Source organism: Dunckerocampus dactyliophorus, chromosome 21, assembly GCF_027744805.1.
Source record: "Dunckerocampus dactyliophorus isolate RoL2022-P2 chromosome 21, RoL_Ddac_1.1, whole genome shotgun sequence".
NCBI lineage: Eukaryota > Metazoa > Chordata > Actinopteri > Syngnathiformes > Syngnathidae > Dunckerocampus > Dunckerocampus dactyliophorus.
Genome location: NC_072839.1, coordinates 17,184,407 through 17,204,382, shown reverse-complemented (window position 1 = coordinate 17,204,382; position 19,976 = coordinate 17,184,407). Strand labels below are relative to the sequence as shown.

Genomic DNA, 19,976 nt, shown 5'->3' with positions numbered 1-19,976 from the left:
GGGACACGCCTGATCAAAGCCTTCCCCTCCACTCCTCCATCATCCGTGGGAAAGGAGGAGTGATCCTTCTTGCGTCCGAGTCTCTGCGTGCTTCCTCCTGGTGCACACCTTGTACTTGTCTCTGCAACACAAAAAAACACCAACAAAGCCCGCCGTGACTGCGGAGAGAAGGTGGAGATTTATAGGCCATAAAAATGTGATCCACTGACAGTGGAGAAGATCTTAAGAAGTGGTGGTGTCATGAGTTGTTGGTGGAACATGATCTCCACTCCTCTGCATACGCTAACACGTGTGACCACTCTGTCGGCACATGCGGCGTGCTGTTGATGTGTGCCTAGGTCAGTCCATGCTTACGTGAAAGATTTGTAAAGCTCCTCCACATCAGGAGCAAATCATCTGCAATGTCTCAATATGAAGACATGAAGCACCGTGTCATCCCTGCTACGTCTGTGCTGCTCTCAGGTTTCTCTCTGGTTCCTCAGAGATTAGTCATCTAATGAGCAGCAGGGCTGATCAGGTGAATAATTGATGACGGGCAGCCGGAGAAAGCCATCGATCCGCTGGAAGAAGATTCCTCGCGAGGACAAGCAGCTTTACGTCACCAAAGTCCGTAAAACATCATCCAGGTTTGTCTGAATGCTCTACAGCTTTGACGTTCCTAAAGCAACTCAAACCATTCCAACATAAAAATGTTCTGCTTGGTCGGACCACAGTGTCACCTTCCAAAAACTTCCCACATTTCCCAAAATTCCACATTTATGTGGAAAAAATTCCCATTGAAAATGGACAGACAAGATTTAACAAGTAAGCAGTTCAAAGCATTCCAACAGGAAAACATTCCCAAAATTCCCGCTTACCCTGAACTCCCTTTCAGCTTCATTCCTAATCATCTACTTGTAAGGATGAACATGGCGGTGGAGCTAATCTACTTGTAAGGATGATGACATTGCAAAGCAAAGCAGGCCAGTGTTGAGGATGTGCTCCTATGAAAGTGACAGTGACAACTAAGGAGAAGGAACGGTTGCGAGTGCTTTGGCTTTGATTGAGATGTCTTTGTGAGGAGTTATTACACAGAAAAGCAGCGCCCACTGCTGGCTCTGCTCTGGCACTGCCCCCCACCCTCCCGCCCCTGCCCCCAATGCAGAGTCCCCACTTGTCACCTGATAGTCACGTGGAAGTCAAACAGGAAGTCCGTCTGTCCTTTTCCATGTGCCTTCAGTGGGAATCTTTGGTGGGATGCTCCTGGCCTTTCTGTCCAGATGGTCAACAACTCCCAGTGTTCAGTGGGGCAGACGGCATTTGCCCCCGGGGAGTCCTGCCATCTGTTCCTATCTTGCCCTCACTTGTCTTCCGACTGCCGTTCCTGTAAAGACTCCAAACATCTACGTCTGCTTCCGTCTCGCTCGTCCCGCCTTCCGTCCCAAAACATCTGCACTGAACGTGTGCCAATATTCCCGTCTATCCAGGTCACCTGATCCATCGCATCACATGGTCTTAGAACACGCTTGCCCTCTCATCAGGTCATGCTCAAAGACTAGATAGGACAGCTCTAGTCTTTGGTGAAACGTCTTCAAGGACAACCTGAACCTGTACGGATCGATACTGAAATGTCAGTACTTCTGATACCAGCTCGTCATGCTCTGAAATGGATTCTCAAACCAAAAGATCGATACTTGTGATACTTCAGCAGTTTGAGGTAATGTTTGTCTGTTGAAAGGATGACCGATGGTAAAAAACGTTTCATTCTTAATAATTCATCATTTATGTTGCTTATTTTCCTTTTTTGATTGTTAAAAATTCCATGTTGCCAGATTTGATATCATGTTTTGACTGGTGCACGTTAGCGTGGTCATGTTGTCAAACCTCAGCATACCGCACTTCCAATAAACCACTTCAAATATCGCTGACTTCACTGAATCGATAAGCACATGTCTCCTATTCTTTAGGATGGGAACTATTTTAGCAGTATCGTCCATACCAGCCTGAATTCTACTCAGTATCGGATGGTGACATTGGTGGTATCACACATCACTACAGTCCGCTCACGATGGATCTGCACTGAATCTTTTCGAGCTGATCAGGATGTCATTCTTGTTTTCCTGTCCTGACCCCATGGCGTCCCATCTTTTCCCTCGTGCGTGCGTGTGCGTGTGCATGTGTGTGTGTCAGACAATAAAGGAGAGGGAGAGCATCTCGGTGGAGTCATGTGATCTGTGGGGGGTATGACAGGATAACTGGATGCTAATGCTGCACTTGGCCTCTGGGGAATTACTGAGTGCTAACCTACATTCACTCATTTGTCATTCACATGAGGTTCATCAAACAGGCCTGCTGGAGGATCAACACGCTCTCTGCACACACACACACACACACACACACACACACACACACACACGGCTAATAACCCTCATCAATACAATGGTGCTAGACACAGCTCACCCAACGAGGATGTCTGTGTTTGCTGTAGCGGCAAAGCTAACAAGGTTAGCAAGTAAGAAGCCATCTGAACGTCTAATTCAGTTACGCCGTCTGGCTCCAAGCAGTCCAGGGCGGGGGCTAATAAGAACACGAGTGCTTTTCCACGTGTGAATGTTGGAGATGTGCGGAGGTGCGTTATCTTTGCTCGCGGCAAAGAAGTTACTATTACCAATGTGAAAGGGTTGGGTTACTCCATGTACGTCTGCATGCTCGTTTATTTGGATTTGTTTTTAAAAGGGTGCAGTTTGGCTTGTCCCTTGGCAAGGCAACCAAAAAACACACACAATGTGGTCAAATTCCCGCCCGGGGGACATATAAGGGCTGCAGCACCTTGTACAAATAAAATGATATAACAGAACCCAAGAACCCAGCAAAAATGGCAAAGATAGAGCTAAAAGGCAAAGTGTCGCTAACATGTTGATGAGTAATAATAAAACAAAGCAAATGTTGCCAACATTTCCATGAATAAAGCCGTGGTTTCATTCTGATGGACACGGTAGTATTTCACAAGTTATTGGATCAACACAACATATGCAAAATGCTGCAAAACTACTGTGAATTAGACTGGTGCAGACATGTGGCCCCCCTTTCCACTGTCAGGGACATCATCACGTCGTCACGGAAGAACACACAAACACTTACTCTTCACTGATTGGTAAAGCCAGAAGTGGTGGGCCAGGAAAAATATCAGTGAGGCAAAGGCGAGCGCTTCCAAACAACGACAGCATCGACTGACGTATGCAAAAGAACATTTGGACAAGCAAGCTTCATTTTGAATACATAAGAATCCTAATGAGAATGCATTTGATTGGCAAGGACGCTGCACGCACACACACTTCAAAGCAACGCACACGTGACAAAAAGGTCAATGATGGAGAACAGGATGTCCTGATGAAGTGTTTTGAGAGAAGAGGGTGTCCTGTATGTTGTGGATGTCCGGTGGGAGAGACCTCCAAAGTTTGGAACCTTGAAAGTGCCGTGGTGATGAATATTGTCCCGCATACCTGGTAGTGACCCGAGTGAGGACGAGCGGCATACAAAGAAAATGGATGGATGGATAGATTGTCCTATTGGTTTGTGTCCTGTGATTGGCTGGTAATCAGGCCAGGGTGGACCCCGCCTCTTGCTCAAAGTCAGCTAGGATAGGCTCCAGCATACCCGTGACCCTAGTGAGGATAAGCAGCATTTTGTTCCACAAAAGAGTAAACTGTCCACTTTAAGTACGTTGGATCCTGCACAAACGGGAGCTGTCCTACCTAGTCTTTGAGCATAAGCCAAGCTGGAGGAGAATATGTCGTATCGTCTTGCTGTCCCAGGTACAACACCCCCCCTTACGCCTCATTTCAGTATTGTAAGTGTAACTGGCTGACATGGCCACCTACTGGCCAGGCATGGTATTACAGCTGGTGGAAATTCATCTCTCCTGCTGCTTTAGGTGAGAAGAACAAGTGAGATCTTCTCCTCCTTGGCCTCCCTCCCCCACTGTGACCATGACTCTGGCTGGGATCCACTATCCACCCCCCCGCCCAGGAAGAATGCCATCTGACTTGGGTCGTCAGAATCAATTAAACTCACCCCACCCCCACCCTAGCGTTTACATGAGTCACATCTTCCTTCCTTTAAATCTCAAACGTCAGCCCCCACCTCTCCAAAAGCAGCGGAATATAATATGCAGGAATATTTCCCTTCCTTGATGAGAGAAGCATGAAGACGACCCGTCCAACATGGATGCTGTACGATTGACATGAAAACATTGATTCTTTATGCTGAATGACAACCAAGCGCTTCTTCAGACAAACTCAAATAAAGGAAATAGACGGACCAGAAATGTGTGAATTGAAGGGATTGCATCTGTGCAGGGATCCACCGCAGGCTGACCCCAAGTGCCGCAAGTGTAGAATTGTTGTGAGGCCAAGGAAAGGCAGCGTCCACTCAAAGAAACTTCAAACATCTGCAGTCAGAAGATGTGGAAGATGAAGCAGCACAGCAATGAGTGAGTGCGGTGAACAAAGCATCCGTTTATTGTCATCAACAAACACTCGCTTGGCGGAGAACACAAACATGCAAACACATTTAGCCTTTTTCCTTTTTCCACAGCCCGACCCCCCGCAGACACGTACCCCCGACTCCTGCTCTTCACATGATGAGGTGTTCAACTTTAAGATGATTTTAATTCACGCTCCCCCACGACTACGTGCAGACAACATACGTAGGCCGCTTTGAGACCTCGGGTGCTCCGTGTCACGCTTTCTTTCCGATGGGTGTCGACCGTGGGGTTGATTTCACCCAACCTGCAGTCAGCAAGTCTGACACTTCCTGTTGCTCCTACTGTAGTCAAAGAGGCCTTGGATGCACACTAAGTGCACTAAGTGCAAGTGCAGCTAGCACCTGGTGATCTGTGGCCTTTCGTTCACTTCAATGTGTTTTGCGTCCAACTGATGTCACATTCTTCCCTTTTTTGTCTTTTCTTGCCTGTTTCACCAAAACAAACCAAGCAGTACAAATATATATATATATATATATATATATATATGTGTGTGTGTGTGTTTTGACAATATAGCTATATATTGTATTTATACAGTATATATATGATATATGCATACTTTTGGTAGGATTTTGCAGGTACATTCATTTCACCCTGTCATTTTTTTTCTTCACAAATGACAACCAACAGAAGAATACTTTGAAGAAATGAAAACAACGAAGCACCACGAGCATATTAAAGACCTCTGTGGTCATCTAGTAGAAAATAGCAGATTCTTCTGCACAACAGTACAACAGTATCGCCTCAACAGGAGTTGCACGAGTGCGCACGTTAGCTGGCAACAACACGTACGAGCTAAAAGTCCATTGTGGGCGTGGCTAAACATCTTCAACGTACACGTACAATCACGTATGTGCATCTATATAGCGTCATGGCATGAATGCACGCCTTTAAACCCCCACCCCACCCACTCAAACACGCCATGGCTGCATCTCAGTTGGTGCACTCAGCCTTTGGAGTGCAGGTACGTCCCGCTGCAGCACACGCTCGGTACCTGGATGTTGCTCTCAAAACACCATCTTGGCAACGTAGCGCAAGGGGAGGGGCTAACTTGAGTGGTTGCAAATCAGCATTAAAAGGAGAGAATCTCGTGTGCGGTAATCCCTTGCAATATCACACTTTACTGGTTCCTGTGGCCTATTCTAAGCCCAGAAAACAAGTATGTATGTATTGTTGGCCTAAATAAAGCAATTATTCATAAACGCAAGCAGAAATATAAAAGGCCTGCGTACACGTGCTATACTGTTCAGTATACTGGGCACTGATTGGCTGACCCTCACGCAGCATGTCTGTCCTACATTGGTACAACAGTACAAAGTATCGTTGCTCTCATGAGCGACAAGGTTGACGTACGTTCTAAGTCTCATTTCTCTCCAATATGCTGTTTAGGACACGAGTGATTATTTATGTCATCACGTGTGTGGAAGCTTTTCAACAGGTCTTCTACGCTCCAATTTATTAACATTATCACACAAATTCATTCATCATGGTTGAGTCTGGAACCAATTAACAGCAATAAAGGAGGGACTACCGCTAGCGTAGGATTGATGGACAGAATACATGCAGTACACACGCTACGCATTCAAGTACTGATGCAAGTATTCCATTTGGACACAGCCTGACTTTTCATCTTTTAAAGGCCACAAGGCGGTCACATGGTTAGGTCACATGGTTAGGTGACGTGGTTAGGTGACGTGGTTAGGTGACGTGGTTAGGTCACATGGTTAGGTGACGTGGTTAGGTGACGTGGTTAGGTGTGTTGAGTGTCACCCTGAAAAGACGGCAAAAAGAAGGTGGAGGTATAAAACAATAATATCTCCAACATAACTGACTTGCATATTACGTGGAGAGTCAGTCACTTGTAGGAGAAATCTTTTAGAAAAATAAAGCGTTATTGAAGTAGTGACCTCAGCAAATACAAGCTGAAATGTTCTCATTCATCTTTTCATGTCAAACACAAACATCTTCAGTATACAGCAGAAATGAGCCATATACACACACACACACACACACACACACACACACGTGTATATCAATAACTGTATGCTGATCACTACATTGAATTTCAGCATATTTCATGTATTCCAACTTTATTCTCATAATATTCTAACTTTGCTGTTTTTCCTGGCAACATGAAGAAACAGACTGCTGATTCTTTCCAGTGTGTGAATATGCTCTGCTATGACAATATGGAATAATAATGCTATGACAATATGGAATAATAATGCTATGACAATATGGAATAATAATGCTATGACAATATGGAATAATAATGTGACGTATAACATTTCCGTATGCCTGGAGGAGCATATGACGCGGCAGGTGCACGTGTGGATGGTGATGCTCACCTGAAGGAATCCAAGGCCAACAAATGCAATGGTGCTCCAGAGGGAGGCCATCAGGTATCTTCCCTAGCCCACATTTACTTTCACGTCAGCCAAAGGGAAAGAAATGGAAGCATAAACACACGTCCCGTGAAGGGAGACTTAGTAGTATATCCATGACCTACTGTGAGTAGTATACGTTCTGTACTATACTACTGCAGTAGTATACGTTCTGTACTATACAGAACACAACCATTGTTTTTGCAGAACCATTGAAGCACATCTGAGTAGGGGTGTATGTACATGTATATATTTCAGCCTGCAAAAAGAAGGGTTCAAATAATTGATGAAGGGCATTCACGGCCATGATGAGCTTATGCAATAAGCATGAATGTCAGTAAGTGGTGTTGTTACCAAACAAACTCTGCTGGAGTCTCGCACGAGACAAATCCAAACTAAAGTCACAGTGACTTTAGTTTGACCTTTACCCTACTTTTCTATTTTCCAGACCACTAGTCCGACTTTTCCCATAGTTAGTTTACAGGATAGACTGTATCAATACATGCTGCACGTACATCTAAGTCAACATGTTTCCACCGGCCGTGAGAGGGTGCGCTAGGCTTGTGGCTGCTTGTCATGTTCATTGACTTTGTTCAGCCTCCCAGGTATGTTGTTGATGCTCAAAGGAAACGTGCACTTTTTTGGGAATTTCGCCCATCATCCATAATACTTAGGGAAGACATGAACACACGTCTTTCTCTTTTCTGTGCCTTCTAAAGATGTAAAAACAGGTAAAAAGAGGCAGCTAAGAATGCATGCAATGGGACACACCTATTCCACCTCCAGCAAGGCTCCATTTCCATCATGTGAGCTGCATATGAACCACATTGTTATTATTATTGTTACGTCTAAGAACTACGTTACTGCCGTAGTGACACCTCGCCACACCACACCACAGCGGCTAGCTTCACCACACACTCGCTCACAACGCCTCAGGCCACTAGCCAAAGGTAACGCTACATATTGGAGCTGCCGCCACTGCTGCTGTGTTTTTGTTTTTGACGCTAGGTGTAGCGGCTTTGTTTCATTGTGAAGGGCTTTGGGTGCCTTGAAAAGTGCTATTAAAACCTAATCCATGATTACTGGAGTGAGGTTGTAAGTGCGTGCGTTATTGTATCTTTCCAAACTTCTTTTCTTGCCTTTGCATTTTGTCAAATACATTTCTAAATAAACGCCACTTCTAGTCCAGTGTGATGGCTTTGTGTTTTTCCCGTCTTCATGATGCATTTTTTGTGACTTACACTCCAAAGCGATTTACGGTCTGGAAAATCTGGATAAGGAGAATGTTGACGTGAGACAGTTGTACTCATTTAAGAATATTTAAATAAGCATGACATTAAAAAGCCAACAAGAACAGTGCAACACTAACAAAGTACAGTATATTGTTTTCAATTATGGAACCCCCCCCCCCAAGTTCACTTCTTTTGACTTTTTGGCACAAAAGTGAAACAAACCTTAAAAGCCCCGCCTTGTTAGATTCTTTGTTAGAGCTCAGTGAATACGAGGCCACGTCCAGTCCAGGACTCCGTGGCCAGTCCAAGGACGGGGAACATTAATGTGGACTCGGAACGGAGTCCACATCCTGGTACGCCTCCTCGTCTTCCAGGCTGTAAGCGCTGAGAGCCGCCCACAGTAAGCTGGGCTGCTCGCAGTGGTGGTGACCCCTCCAGTGCTCCAGAACCTGCTCTTTCGTGTCCAACACTTTGCTGCAAAGCACACAGTTGAAGGCAGAACCTCCTGCAAGCATCCTCAAACCTTGAACCCCACGTGATGCTGGGAAGGTGTCACTGTGCTCCCGGTGGTGGAACACGATGTGCCTCTTGAGTTTAGCAGAAGTGAAGAACTCATCATCGCAGCTGCCGCATTTCAACAGATTACACTTCTTCTCGTTGAGCTGCCGCCAGTAGTGTGCGGCGCGTTTGACCAGCTCCTTCTCCGCTTGGAAGCCGCCCTGCCTGCTCTGACCCTCTTGAAGTAGGACCAGGACCTCCTCCCCGTGAACGTACACGAGGTGCATCTTCATGTCTGCAAAAGTGGGGGTGACCACCTGGCAGCGACCGCATTTAATCTGCAGCTCCACAGGTTCTTCATCGTGCTGCTCGTCCGACGTCTCCCACACGTCCCTGCTGGGGGAGACCAGAACTCAGGATGCTCGTAATAAAACGAACAGTAGTCATGATACCGATTAAAAAAACACAACAACCTTATTGAGCAGGACTGAATAAAAAAAAAAATCATCAATATATTTATTTAAATGATATTGACAAGTTCGTAATAAATGTAGTCATTTCTTCATGTGCAATACGCAATAAGTCCATTTCAGCGTGGTAGGATTCAATATTAATAAGTGGAATATTTTCATGGTTACAGCTTAGAAAACCTGTTCATGACCTTCTAAATACGCTTTTGAACATGATTAGAGCCCTCTAGACAAGAAATAACACCCCTGTAGTCACCTTTACACTCCTATCACCCAATATAGCAGACATAATAAGAGAAAATACAGGTAAGACATGAAAAAGACTTGTGCACGTGTGTGTTTCAATAAATGTCTTCCATACGTGTGGACAGGAAGTGACGTTGGGGATTCTAGGTGGCGTACGACCACAAGAGTAGCCTGTGCTATTATTGTGACGACTATGATAATAATTATTATTATTATTGTGTTGCTGGCGATGGCGTCTGGTGTGTGTTAGGTAGTGTGAGGTGGCGATGTTGGAGGAGTTGTTGGAGCGACGGACGACGTTGCCACGGTAGTGTGGACTAGTGCTGTAAACAGCTAGGTGCTCCTGTACAGAACATAATGAACAATCTTCTCACCCCTCAGCAGTCACGTTGTCCTCGTGATGGCTGGTGGACGGCTCCACCGTGAGGAGGACCTTGTGCACCTCTCGCAGATGACTGAAGTACACGCCCACGTATCCAAAGGCCTTCTCGCAGAACTCGCAGCACAGAGAGCGCCGTGGTCGGGCCTCGGCATGGTGGAGCTTCATGTGGGTGCTCAGGCTGCCAGAGTGGGCGTACGCTTTGCGACACACGGGGCAGACGTACGGCCGGGTGCTGCTGTGACTGCTCATGTGGGTCTGCAGGTGATTCTTGAACTGGAAGCAGCGGCTGCAAGTGGGGCAACGATGGAGTGAGCGACTGGCTAGAAAAACTCTGGGATGGTAGGCTCCTTTCAGGTGGAGGGTGACTGGAGGTTGCTGGGAAGGACAATCCATGTCCTTGGTGGCAGCAGGCGCTGGTGCAAGCTCAACTTCTTGTCCATCTGAGGAACTCGCAGGCAAGCTAACAAGCTGGGGAAGCGTCTCCATCACCAAAATCGGCTTGGGTCGAATGCTACGGTATTTCTTTGAAATCTCCACTTCCTGCTTGGAGCCCGAAACAACTATTGATGGCTTTTCAGGTACCCTCCTACGGAAGAAGGACAACGACCTCTTCTTCCGGGCCTCATACGCCAAGTTATCTTCCGCTGTCTTTCTCTTTCTTCCTCTCTTCTTTCCTGGCAGCTTCTGGAGTCCCAACACAGGAGCAAGCGAGCCCTTCATGTGGGGTTGCAGAGTCGTGTTTGGCACATGGCTGCTCCCCCAGGCCTCAGATGTTTTGAGGCTCATGGATGTAGGACCTTTGGGGCTCGCAGGACCAGCCTGGCTTGGCAAATCCTTATCTTGGGACAGGTTGAGCTTGGCTGCTGGAATGAGGGTGGTCTTCACTTTGGAGTAGGGTAGAATGGGCAGTTTGCCTTTGGGAGGGGACGGGATAATGTGCACTGCTTTGCTGAAGATGGCTGGCGATATAAGGGCAATGCTGTTTGGAGGCTGAGCTGCAGGAGCCTTGGACTGACACATTGGCATCACAGTCCCGCCTTGGTCCTGGGATTTGTCTGGGGAGATTTTGAGAGCAGTTGTAGGTGGGCCGGGACTTTGAATAACTGTTGCTGCGGGATGTTCTGCATTATCTGGAACCTGCTCCAACTGAGACCCCGGGTACAGGACAGCATTGTCTGCTAGAAGGGCCGCGACAGAGATGTCAGAGCGGGCGCCATCGATGAGAATAACCTTCTCTGACGGTTCCTCCTTTGGCCTTGGAGTTTGAGGGACCTTGCACTCCGGTTTCTTTCTCTTCACCAATGAGGACATCCCACTCACCAGTGATTTGCTCTGTGCTGCCGCAGCAACCCTTGAAGCAGCTTTCACCCGTGCAGAGATTGGTGGTGATCTGACCTTATCTGGGCCCCCAGCGCTCCTCGCTGGCTTGTACCTGGGGATGGGCAACTTGAGATTCTTCTGGACGGGCTGGCTTTGTTGCTGTGTCTGAGAGGGGACAGAAGGGGGCAGTGCCACCAGGGAGAATGTGCCATCCTGACCAGCTATTTGCATCAGTGCATAGTTTTGGGCAGGCACAACGATGGATTTCGGGCTGGACCCACTGGTAGCTTCGGGAAGGGCGGGGGGAGGTTGGCAGGAGAGGACAGCAGAGGGTGGGGAAGGCACAACGACCGGGGCCTTGGGGGCGATGCTACGGAACTGAAGGCTCTTCATTTGAAGGGCTGGACTGAGTGGCTAGCAGCTGAAAGATACATCAACACAACAGCGCTATTAGTTGCTACCTTACACATGCCTGTCTTCTAAGGTTAGCATTTTTATACAAACAGTTCCTGGAAGTTCCTGCAGTGTGCAGCTCAAACAGGAAAGCAACCATCGACAAAAAGCATCTGCACTCGTGCGACAAGCTGCCCGTTTACTCATATCTCTCTGGTCACATGGCAGATACCCTGCCCCCCCACCAAGGTAAAGGACACACTGCCCTCTTTGATTGGACTGAGCATGTAGCCTTCGTCCCTGCTGGGGCTCTGCAGTGGCTTCCTTGCATTGACCCCCCCAACTCACCTCCTGGAAGGATTAGCGAGTAGGGATGCAATTTTAAACATCAGAGCTCTGTAAACATGAACTAACACCCCCACACTCATCGTATTACCTAATATGGTAGAGATGAGAAGCAATAAGACATCAGAATTCATCACCATCCATTCTCACTGTGACGTTGCTCACTTGATGGAGGCTGACATGCATCTGCCAATCACACATGTACACTCTGACAGTACGGCTAGCTTGGTTTACATCACATTGTGCTGTGTGCAGGCTACGGCATCTCTGAAGTGACACAAGATGGCTGCCACTTTAAACATAGCAATGCAGTATACCGAGCTCACTAGCTAGCCTGTAATTTATTTATCCTAAACATAACAATGGCTTAGGAAGGACAAAATAAGCAAGCAAAAATGTACCACTTCCACACAGAATAATAAGCCATAGTCACCCACAAAACAGCAGCGATATTTTCATTATTCATGATCATTATTATTTCATTATATATACACATTCATGACTTAACACCATATTTGAACAGCAATGTAGTGAACGACGACTGTACCAGCATTTTCTTCCAGGCCAGTTTCATGAGTTTGTTGATTTACCAAAATGAACCAGCAATGCTTAAATTCCATCCATCCATCCATCCATCCATCCATCCATCCATCCGAGGACATGTTCCTGTATTGGCAATGATTTTACTATTTCCACCACGTGTGTATAGGGGGTAAAAAAAAAAAAAAAAAAAAGATTCCTCTCAAGCTGCCATTTGAAACGCCACCAGGTCTAATCTGACTGGGGTCAGAGGTCAGAGGTCAGGGATGGGATGATGCAGAAAACCCATTTTTTGTAGAGAATGCAGAGCACAGAGGGAAAGAGGAGACAGATTATCAGGTGGAGCCAGAAGGTGAGAGGTGAGGAGCGTATGTTTATGCATGGAAGAGGTCAGGGTTGACCAGGAGGGCAGTGTGCGTGCGTGTGCGTGTGCGTGTGTGTGTGTGTGTGTGTGCGTGAGTGAGTGAGAGCAGGCCATGCAAGAAGTGAGTATATAAAAACTGTGGCTCAGACACTTAAACAGAGCGCATGGAAGAAAATATGATGGCAGATAAGAGCAGTCATTGAAAACATGCTGAGTCGGCTTAAAGATGGAATCTCCCTATGAATGTTTCCAGGCCAGCCTTGTATTGAGATGATTCATGCTGCCAGTTCATCCGTTACTATTCCCATAACATGAATGAAATCATGCTTTTCATGTTTGGGGTTACACTGAACACAAATAATGACATCAACTCCTTCCAACCTCCTGGTAAACTTCTCATACACCTATTGGTCCATTTGAAATGGGGGGCGGGATCTGCTTTCTATTGGCTGTATGATGAGAAACAGCACGAGTCAGCATGCATCAGTTGTGACAAACGTGTCCGTGCACACACATGCACTGGACACACACACGATATATTACATAAGAAGCTGGTGTGGACCATTACAAAGCTTTCAGTTGATTTGTGGGGGGGTTACCTTGACATGTTATGAAAAGCTGCTAAGTGTAAGCTAGTTTGAAAAGAAGAGCAGAGTTGTGAGGTTTGTTATCTGGCTGCGAGGCGAGCGCCATGCTCATCTGGGGGGCAAAGATAGGGCCTGGAGATGAAGCTGGCCTGCAATGAACTACGCCTCCATGTTTGTGGGAGGGAGGGGTAAAAACACAGCAGAGGCCAAACTCCCCCTGGTTTTGGCACAGATGAAAGGCCAGGATCTAGGCTAGATAAGGGGGGAGATCACAGGGGAGTCGGGGCCAGCCGGCTGTGAGAAGTCATGTCCGGCAGCCATCTTTCTCCATCCTCCTCTTACACGTGAGAGCACATCAACAATTGGAATGTTTTCCCCTTTTCGTACGCCTCAGCTTAACTAGGATTCTGTCTTCGTCAAACATTTTCATGGAACTGTGTCTTGGGACACGGGCACGCTCCTGAGATTTTTTTTTTTTTTTTTTTTTTAGGTGGGTTGAAAAAAGTGGCATCCACCCTGTGCCGGATGAGTAAAGAGTTGCATCCAGGCGGGAAGGGACGCCTGGGCGAAAAGGATGAAATACACAAGGCACACCTACGTGTGGCGCTGTGAACTACACGCAGACGGAACCACGTGACACACCAAACTATAGCTATGGTTCCCGCTTTCCAAGGCTTCCAGACTTACGACAAAGAAGAATTACTTTCATTTAGGAGAAAAAGACAACAGAATCTCAGGAGAATGTGGACTGGGGTCAGCCATGCCCGTCCAGATATTCCCAGATCGTCATCAAAGCTCACTTCTGGGCACGTGACGGCGATGGGGCGGCGGTGGGACGGTGATGTCAACAAGCCGGCGTTTTCTGATTTTTCCACTCTGGAAGCAGTTTAAAAAAAAATATCGTTTCAGGGCTGTCAGAACGCCGTTTCCATGTGGATGAAAGGCTGAAACCATAAAATACTTTACTGTTTTCACCTGAAAAGGTTTTAGTACAACCAAGTAGTCTGTTTGTCCTGCACTGTATCGTTTCGTGAAGTGGAGTGCCCAACACACCGCTCACCCACTGACTGCTTTACTGAGTGATCACTAAATAACCTGCCATGGGGCCAAAGAATGCTGCAAGTGGCATCCATTTGATAGAAGGTGCTATTGAATTCAGTCTCATCAGGATGTCCAGCAAGTTCCAGCCATTCCTCATTCATATTTCACATTGTTTTCCTCATGTCAAACTACAATGATTCCCCATAAAAGGTTTTTCTAATGTTTTTGGATGTCAAATTATTAATTCTCATGTTGAAAATTCCCTCAGTTTTTGTACATTTTGGTTTTGTTCTGACCTTTTGCACCTTTTTTAGGTCAAATTGATCATTTTGTTTGATACCAGCAAAGTAGACTTGGCTTCAATGGGTAAAAAGTTGGGGTGTCACGAGACACCCAGTTCACGAGATGAGATGAAACACCAGATTTTAACATTACTTAATTAAAAAAAAAGTACAATTAAAAAATCTAAACCATCTATGACAACATATTGCAATCTACTCATTCAATTTCTACTACGTAACACTGCGTATGCTAGTGACCCCGCCTCCACCCAGACAAAGAGACTGAATGACTGACAAAAGGGCTCACTCCATTCATGCTGTTGTTGTATGGAACAAATGTGCCAAGGTGCTGAAAGCAATGCAGAGGGTGAACCCTCTTCCTGCCGGACACGCGGGCACATGGCGATACATTGATGATCCACTTCATTTTCATTGGTTGCGTGATTCATTATTTGTTTATTTATCATCCTGGGCCCAGTGCCCACCAGACATTCTGAATGACAGATCTTGTCATGGTTTAACCTCAAGAGACCTTGTGACACCCCCCAAAAAAGTGTTTTTTTTGTGCAAGAACACCAACTAAAAACACTCCATTCAAGCTCGGTAAGGCTGTTTGTAAACAGAGTGTGTGTGTGCGTGTGTGTGTGTGCGTGTGCACGTGAGTGAAGCTCTCTCTCGTGTGCAGAGCAAGAGCAGTCATGGGGAAAATGAAAAGGGTGTTTGCAGAGGTGCTGCTTTTGTCCCCCAGTTGAATCTGCATGAAGAAGCCAGAGTGATTTTGATAGCGTCCAGCTGCTACTTTCACCTTTTCATTGAAGAACAATGAGAGGTGTTGCAGCAGCAGCACATGCTATGCATGGTCGTGCAAACAAACACACAAGCATATGTCATCCACTGTCACCTGAGCCAATCAATGCAGGGGAGGAATCCATTCCAATTAGGCTCCTGCCGATTTGCCTGCATGAATTGGATAAAAATAATCGATAGAGAAGCCCCGCTGCTAAGCCACTACACACCAGAGCTGCCTGTTGAAGGCAGGATGCTGTCAACCCCCAACAACCATCACCCCCAACTTGTCTAGCAAAGCAGACACGTCACCCACGGGATGTTTAATACTCATAATAATCTCTGTTCCCACATAAAGCAAACAACCTTACACCCCCCCCCCAATATCCCTTCATAGTAAGAATACATGATGCACTACTCACAACAGGTTAGGCATACTGGCTTTGGGGGGACGTTTCTGGATGAGAAAGAATTATACATGAGGAATGGATGGCAAGATTGAGTTCAATGGTGTTTCTCACCTTGTGCATCAAATTGCTGCCACTTACAACTTTCTTTGTCCCCATGGCAGGTTATTTAGCTGCCACACTCAATACAAAAATGCACAGTCAGCAATGTTTAGTTTGAACTGGATGCCATGGAATGATAGACGGACTAGTTAAGTGTGATATTGGATGCAAACAGAGACAGTGAAACTTTCAGTCAACATTTGCAACAAAAACCGGGGCAGGTTTGACCGTACTCTTGCATAATCTGTTCCTTGATGACCCTAACTAGCATATATTTACAAGATGATACATTAAAATACAAATTGCTTCAGGGTTTTATGCATCCGTGTGGCATCAATCACTATGTTTTCTTTCCATGCACACGATATTCCTGTGTTAAGCACAGTATCGCACTACATACATTTTGGAGACATAAGAGGTTAGGGATGTTGGCAGATGGCATCGTAACTCTGCTTCTGAACACACCTCACACACACACACACACACACACACACACCACTACTGACGTGGTCACACATGATCCAATGTCTTGTGCATGCATATGCGTATATAAACATCAGCAGCATTTTCATTTTCCTGTTTTCTGGTATGAAGCTCAAAACGAGCCGATATAAAGATGGAAATAGTTACTGAGCATGCTCAGTGCTCACATGGCAAAGGGATAGGAGATATGACTGGGTGTCAGCGTGGAACGGGGGCCGACAAGATTTACATTTGTGGGGTGAGGCGGACACAAGCAATGAATATCATGATGACCATCAACACTCATTGTTATGTGAAAAAGATGCTTTTGTCCACACAATTCTTGCTGATATGTATACAAATATACATATCATACATATATATACACATACTGTTAATACGCAATCACTGGATAACAACACAAAGACAAACAATTTGTCTTTTTGCAGTTTGTTTTGATGTGACGACGTTATTAGCAACCATATGTCAAGGATGGCTGTTATTGCTGGTCATGAAGATGAATATTGTAATATTGTGGAAACGAGAGCAGTGAGTGGGAGAGCATGTCTAGAAATGTGTGTTGATGGTCTCAAATGTCCCAACACCCGATCCCTCCCCAGGCAGCCACAGCGTCTTAGTCATCCAGACGTTGCAACACTAAACCTTTCCCTGACCTTTCCCTTCTGTCGTGACATTTGGACCCATTGGAGTAGGTCAAACGGCACTAAAGAGTGTGCATGAGGATGAAAAAGTACTAAAGCGGTGTGTGGTGTGTGGTGTGTGCAGCGGTATGGTAGCGCAGAGATACAAAAGCCTCACAGATGGAATGACGGCCTTTCCCATACAGCATTCATTTGTGCCAACCCGCCACAAACACATTTGCCGCTACCTGTATGTCCTCACTCAAACGCATGGCGCACTCCATCTGTCAGAGAATAAGAACACGTAGCAGGAGGGATCAGTGTTGGCAACTTTGTATATTTAGCGAGAAATCAGACCCCAAGATACTTGAAGCCCCGTCTTGTTTCTTTAGTTCATTTATTCAGGTTTTACTCACTTTCTGCAAATGCATCACAGCCTACTATGCTAATTCAACAATTATGCCATGACGTTTTTACCTGCACGGCAACCCTCCCATGATTTCTGTCCACCTTAACCCAATCACAGAATCTAATGCAAAAAGGACATCATGTGACTGAAATGCTGTGTGGAGAAGGAACCACTGTCTGGGTGGGAAATGTTTCTGGGGACCGCTTATTCGCAGCACCACATGTACATGCCATGACACCTCCTCACAAACAAACACCTGAAAATGACTTGTACGTGTCCACGCTGCCAACATGCTGTTGAGAGGAAACATCAAAATATGTGTGGTGACCACGTGTCACCCAAAAGCCACATGACGACCAAACACCACCAGCCTGGCCCATTTGCACGCGCAGACGAGCGCTGCTGCTTCAAACAAGTCAAGAGGGTTTGCTGAGGATGTTGTAGCAACGTGTGCAGCGGCCGACGTCCCACTGGAAACATTAGCCAAGCTACGCACGTTTCTCGTAAAGCACTACACACAGGGAGGGGTGCTGCCTGAAAATGTGAGCAGCCTTCGTCAAATTCATCCAGCAACACATCTCCTCAGTGCCACTCAACATCCGTGGAAATAAGTTGGCAGCTCTTGTGGACGAAGCCACCGATGGTCTTCCGTTGGACAACTAAAGTAGGCAGTGGGGCGCATGTTGCTTTCACTGGCAATACTTTCAATTCAATTTATTCACACACACTGTGCTGGTAAAATCAACTCAAAAATACAAGTCTCCAAAATTGTAATGAAAAAAAGGAATTTAAAAACATTTTGGAAAAAATATATATAATTAAAAAAAATAATGATTTAAAACAAATAGTTAAAAGAATTAATTACAATAAATAAATACATTAAATAATAATAAAACAATTTAAGAACAAAACTATGATTTTAAAAATGATTTCATTTTCTGTGCCACAAATAGATTGCAGTCCTGTGGGAAAAGTGCATCAAGCCATGATGCAATTCTCCAATGATGCTGGCTTCGTGAGACTGCATCACGTTCATAATGACGGCAGAAAGAAGGAACTTCGTCTTTCTCCCGAGCTCGCCGCTAAACTTTTGACTCGCCAGCAATTTTTAATGCACTCCTCAAAAAGCAGGGCTAATATTAAAAGATAATATTTGCCATCAAGACTCAAAGACATCTTTGGGAAAGACGATCAAAGAGTTTTGTTTCTGCTGGCTCGGCTGAGGGGAGAGCGTCATTGCAGCCTCGACTGGGACAAAGAGCTTCACGATCACTTGACTCAATGGCAGGAAGTGGCTGAGAAACTGAAAACAAGGAAGGCGCCATCACGCTGGTTTTAGTCCTTCTGCATCTCAGATGAAACACCGGAGAAGAAAGTTATGTGCATCTCATTTCTGACTTTTTGTTTGTTTGCATCGTGTCGTTTTTACTATCATTACCTGCAAGAGCGTCTCAAAGCGCTTTGATTCTGACAATCACTCTTCCCCTTCTTCCTTCTCCTCCTTTCCCAAAAATCTTTCCTTCTCACCCCCTCCCCTTGTCCCAACAGCTGAGTAAATAAACAGCGTCGTGTGGGATGCTAATTAGAGCGGCTTCGGGAGCGAGATGGTCCCAGAGACAAACAGCGAGGTCGGAAGGAGGAGACACGAGGAGGGAGGGTGGAGGCGAAGGTAACACCTGGAGGGCAAACACCTTGGTAGCGTAGGACAAACGGGTCTGCTTGAGCTTCTCAACCCAGCTTATGCTGACTGAAGGGAAGCAAGAGGAGCATCAAATGCACGGAAGGGAGGAGCCACAGAGGTTTGGCGTGAGAGACGAACGGGAATGTCGTCAAGCATCCTGAAGGACGGCAGCTCATCCGAACGCGATGCCGAGGTCAGCACCATCGAGGACGCACCCCTGCTAACCTTTCCTTTGCGAGTGTAGCACATGTTGGTGCTTCCACACAGAAGCATAGCCCAGCTTTCACACATGGAATTCCAAACTGAAACCTGCAAAAATCAACACAATGCGTGCCTGGAGAGCAGCAAAGAGCGTTCAAGGGTCCAAACGTCTGCAAAATGCAGACATGTTGGCAGGTCAGAGGTTGAGCATTTTCCCACATGGGATTACGTTCCACAGCACCTACCATGTTCTACTTGCAAATTCAGTCCTATAAGATGAAAGGCAGCTTGAAACACAACGATGTGCGCGCTTGCTGTTAATTAGCAAGGACGTGAGCACTAACGACGGCGTCTTGCTGGCTCGGGGTGAAGATGGCACAGCGGGTAGAAGCACAAGAACACACACGGGAAATTGATTTGCGGACGATGAGATGTGGGTAGCGCATGAGTGTTCTCATGTTATCCTGAGAGGTTTTTGGTGATGAAAAGACATGTTATCATCCCAGATTAGGATGAGATTGAGAATGACAGGTGCAGGAGAAACCTTCATGTTACAAAGACTTGCGTAAGCTTTTAAGCTTGATTTAAATCCGCAGCAAACACACACAACGTAGAAAGAGGAAGGTAGAGAGGATCATAACGCAGAAGGGATTGCCGGGAGGGAAAATTGAAAGAAAAAAAG

The 19,976-nt window shown here is 46.1% G+C and overlaps 1 protein-coding gene across 7 annotated transcripts in view; it reads right to left on the bottom strand.

Moving 5' to 3' along the window:
- Positions 1–4,078: 4,078 nt before the first annotated feature.
- The window catches only part of znf438 (zinc finger protein 438), a 38,664-nt gene continuing 22,766 nt past the window's right edge, over positions 4,079–19,976 (bottom strand). For 4 of the 7 annotated variants that reach the window (XM_054765193.1, XM_054765190.1, XM_054765191.1 and 1 more), the window contains 2 exons: positions 9,727–11,475; positions 4,086–9,032 (listed from right to left, as the gene is read on the bottom strand). In XM_054765193.1, coding sequence (XP_054621168.1) covers positions 8,459–9,032; positions 9,727–11,447 — 2,295 coding nt within the window. In that variant the 5' untranslated portion in view covers positions 11,448–11,475 and the 3' untranslated portion in view covers positions 4,086–8,458. Of the gene's footprint in view, positions 9,033–9,726; positions 11,476–19,976 lie in introns of all 7 variants that reach the window. The other 3 variants (XR_008567321.1, XR_008567320.1, XM_054765194.1) reach the window with 3 other exon arrangements.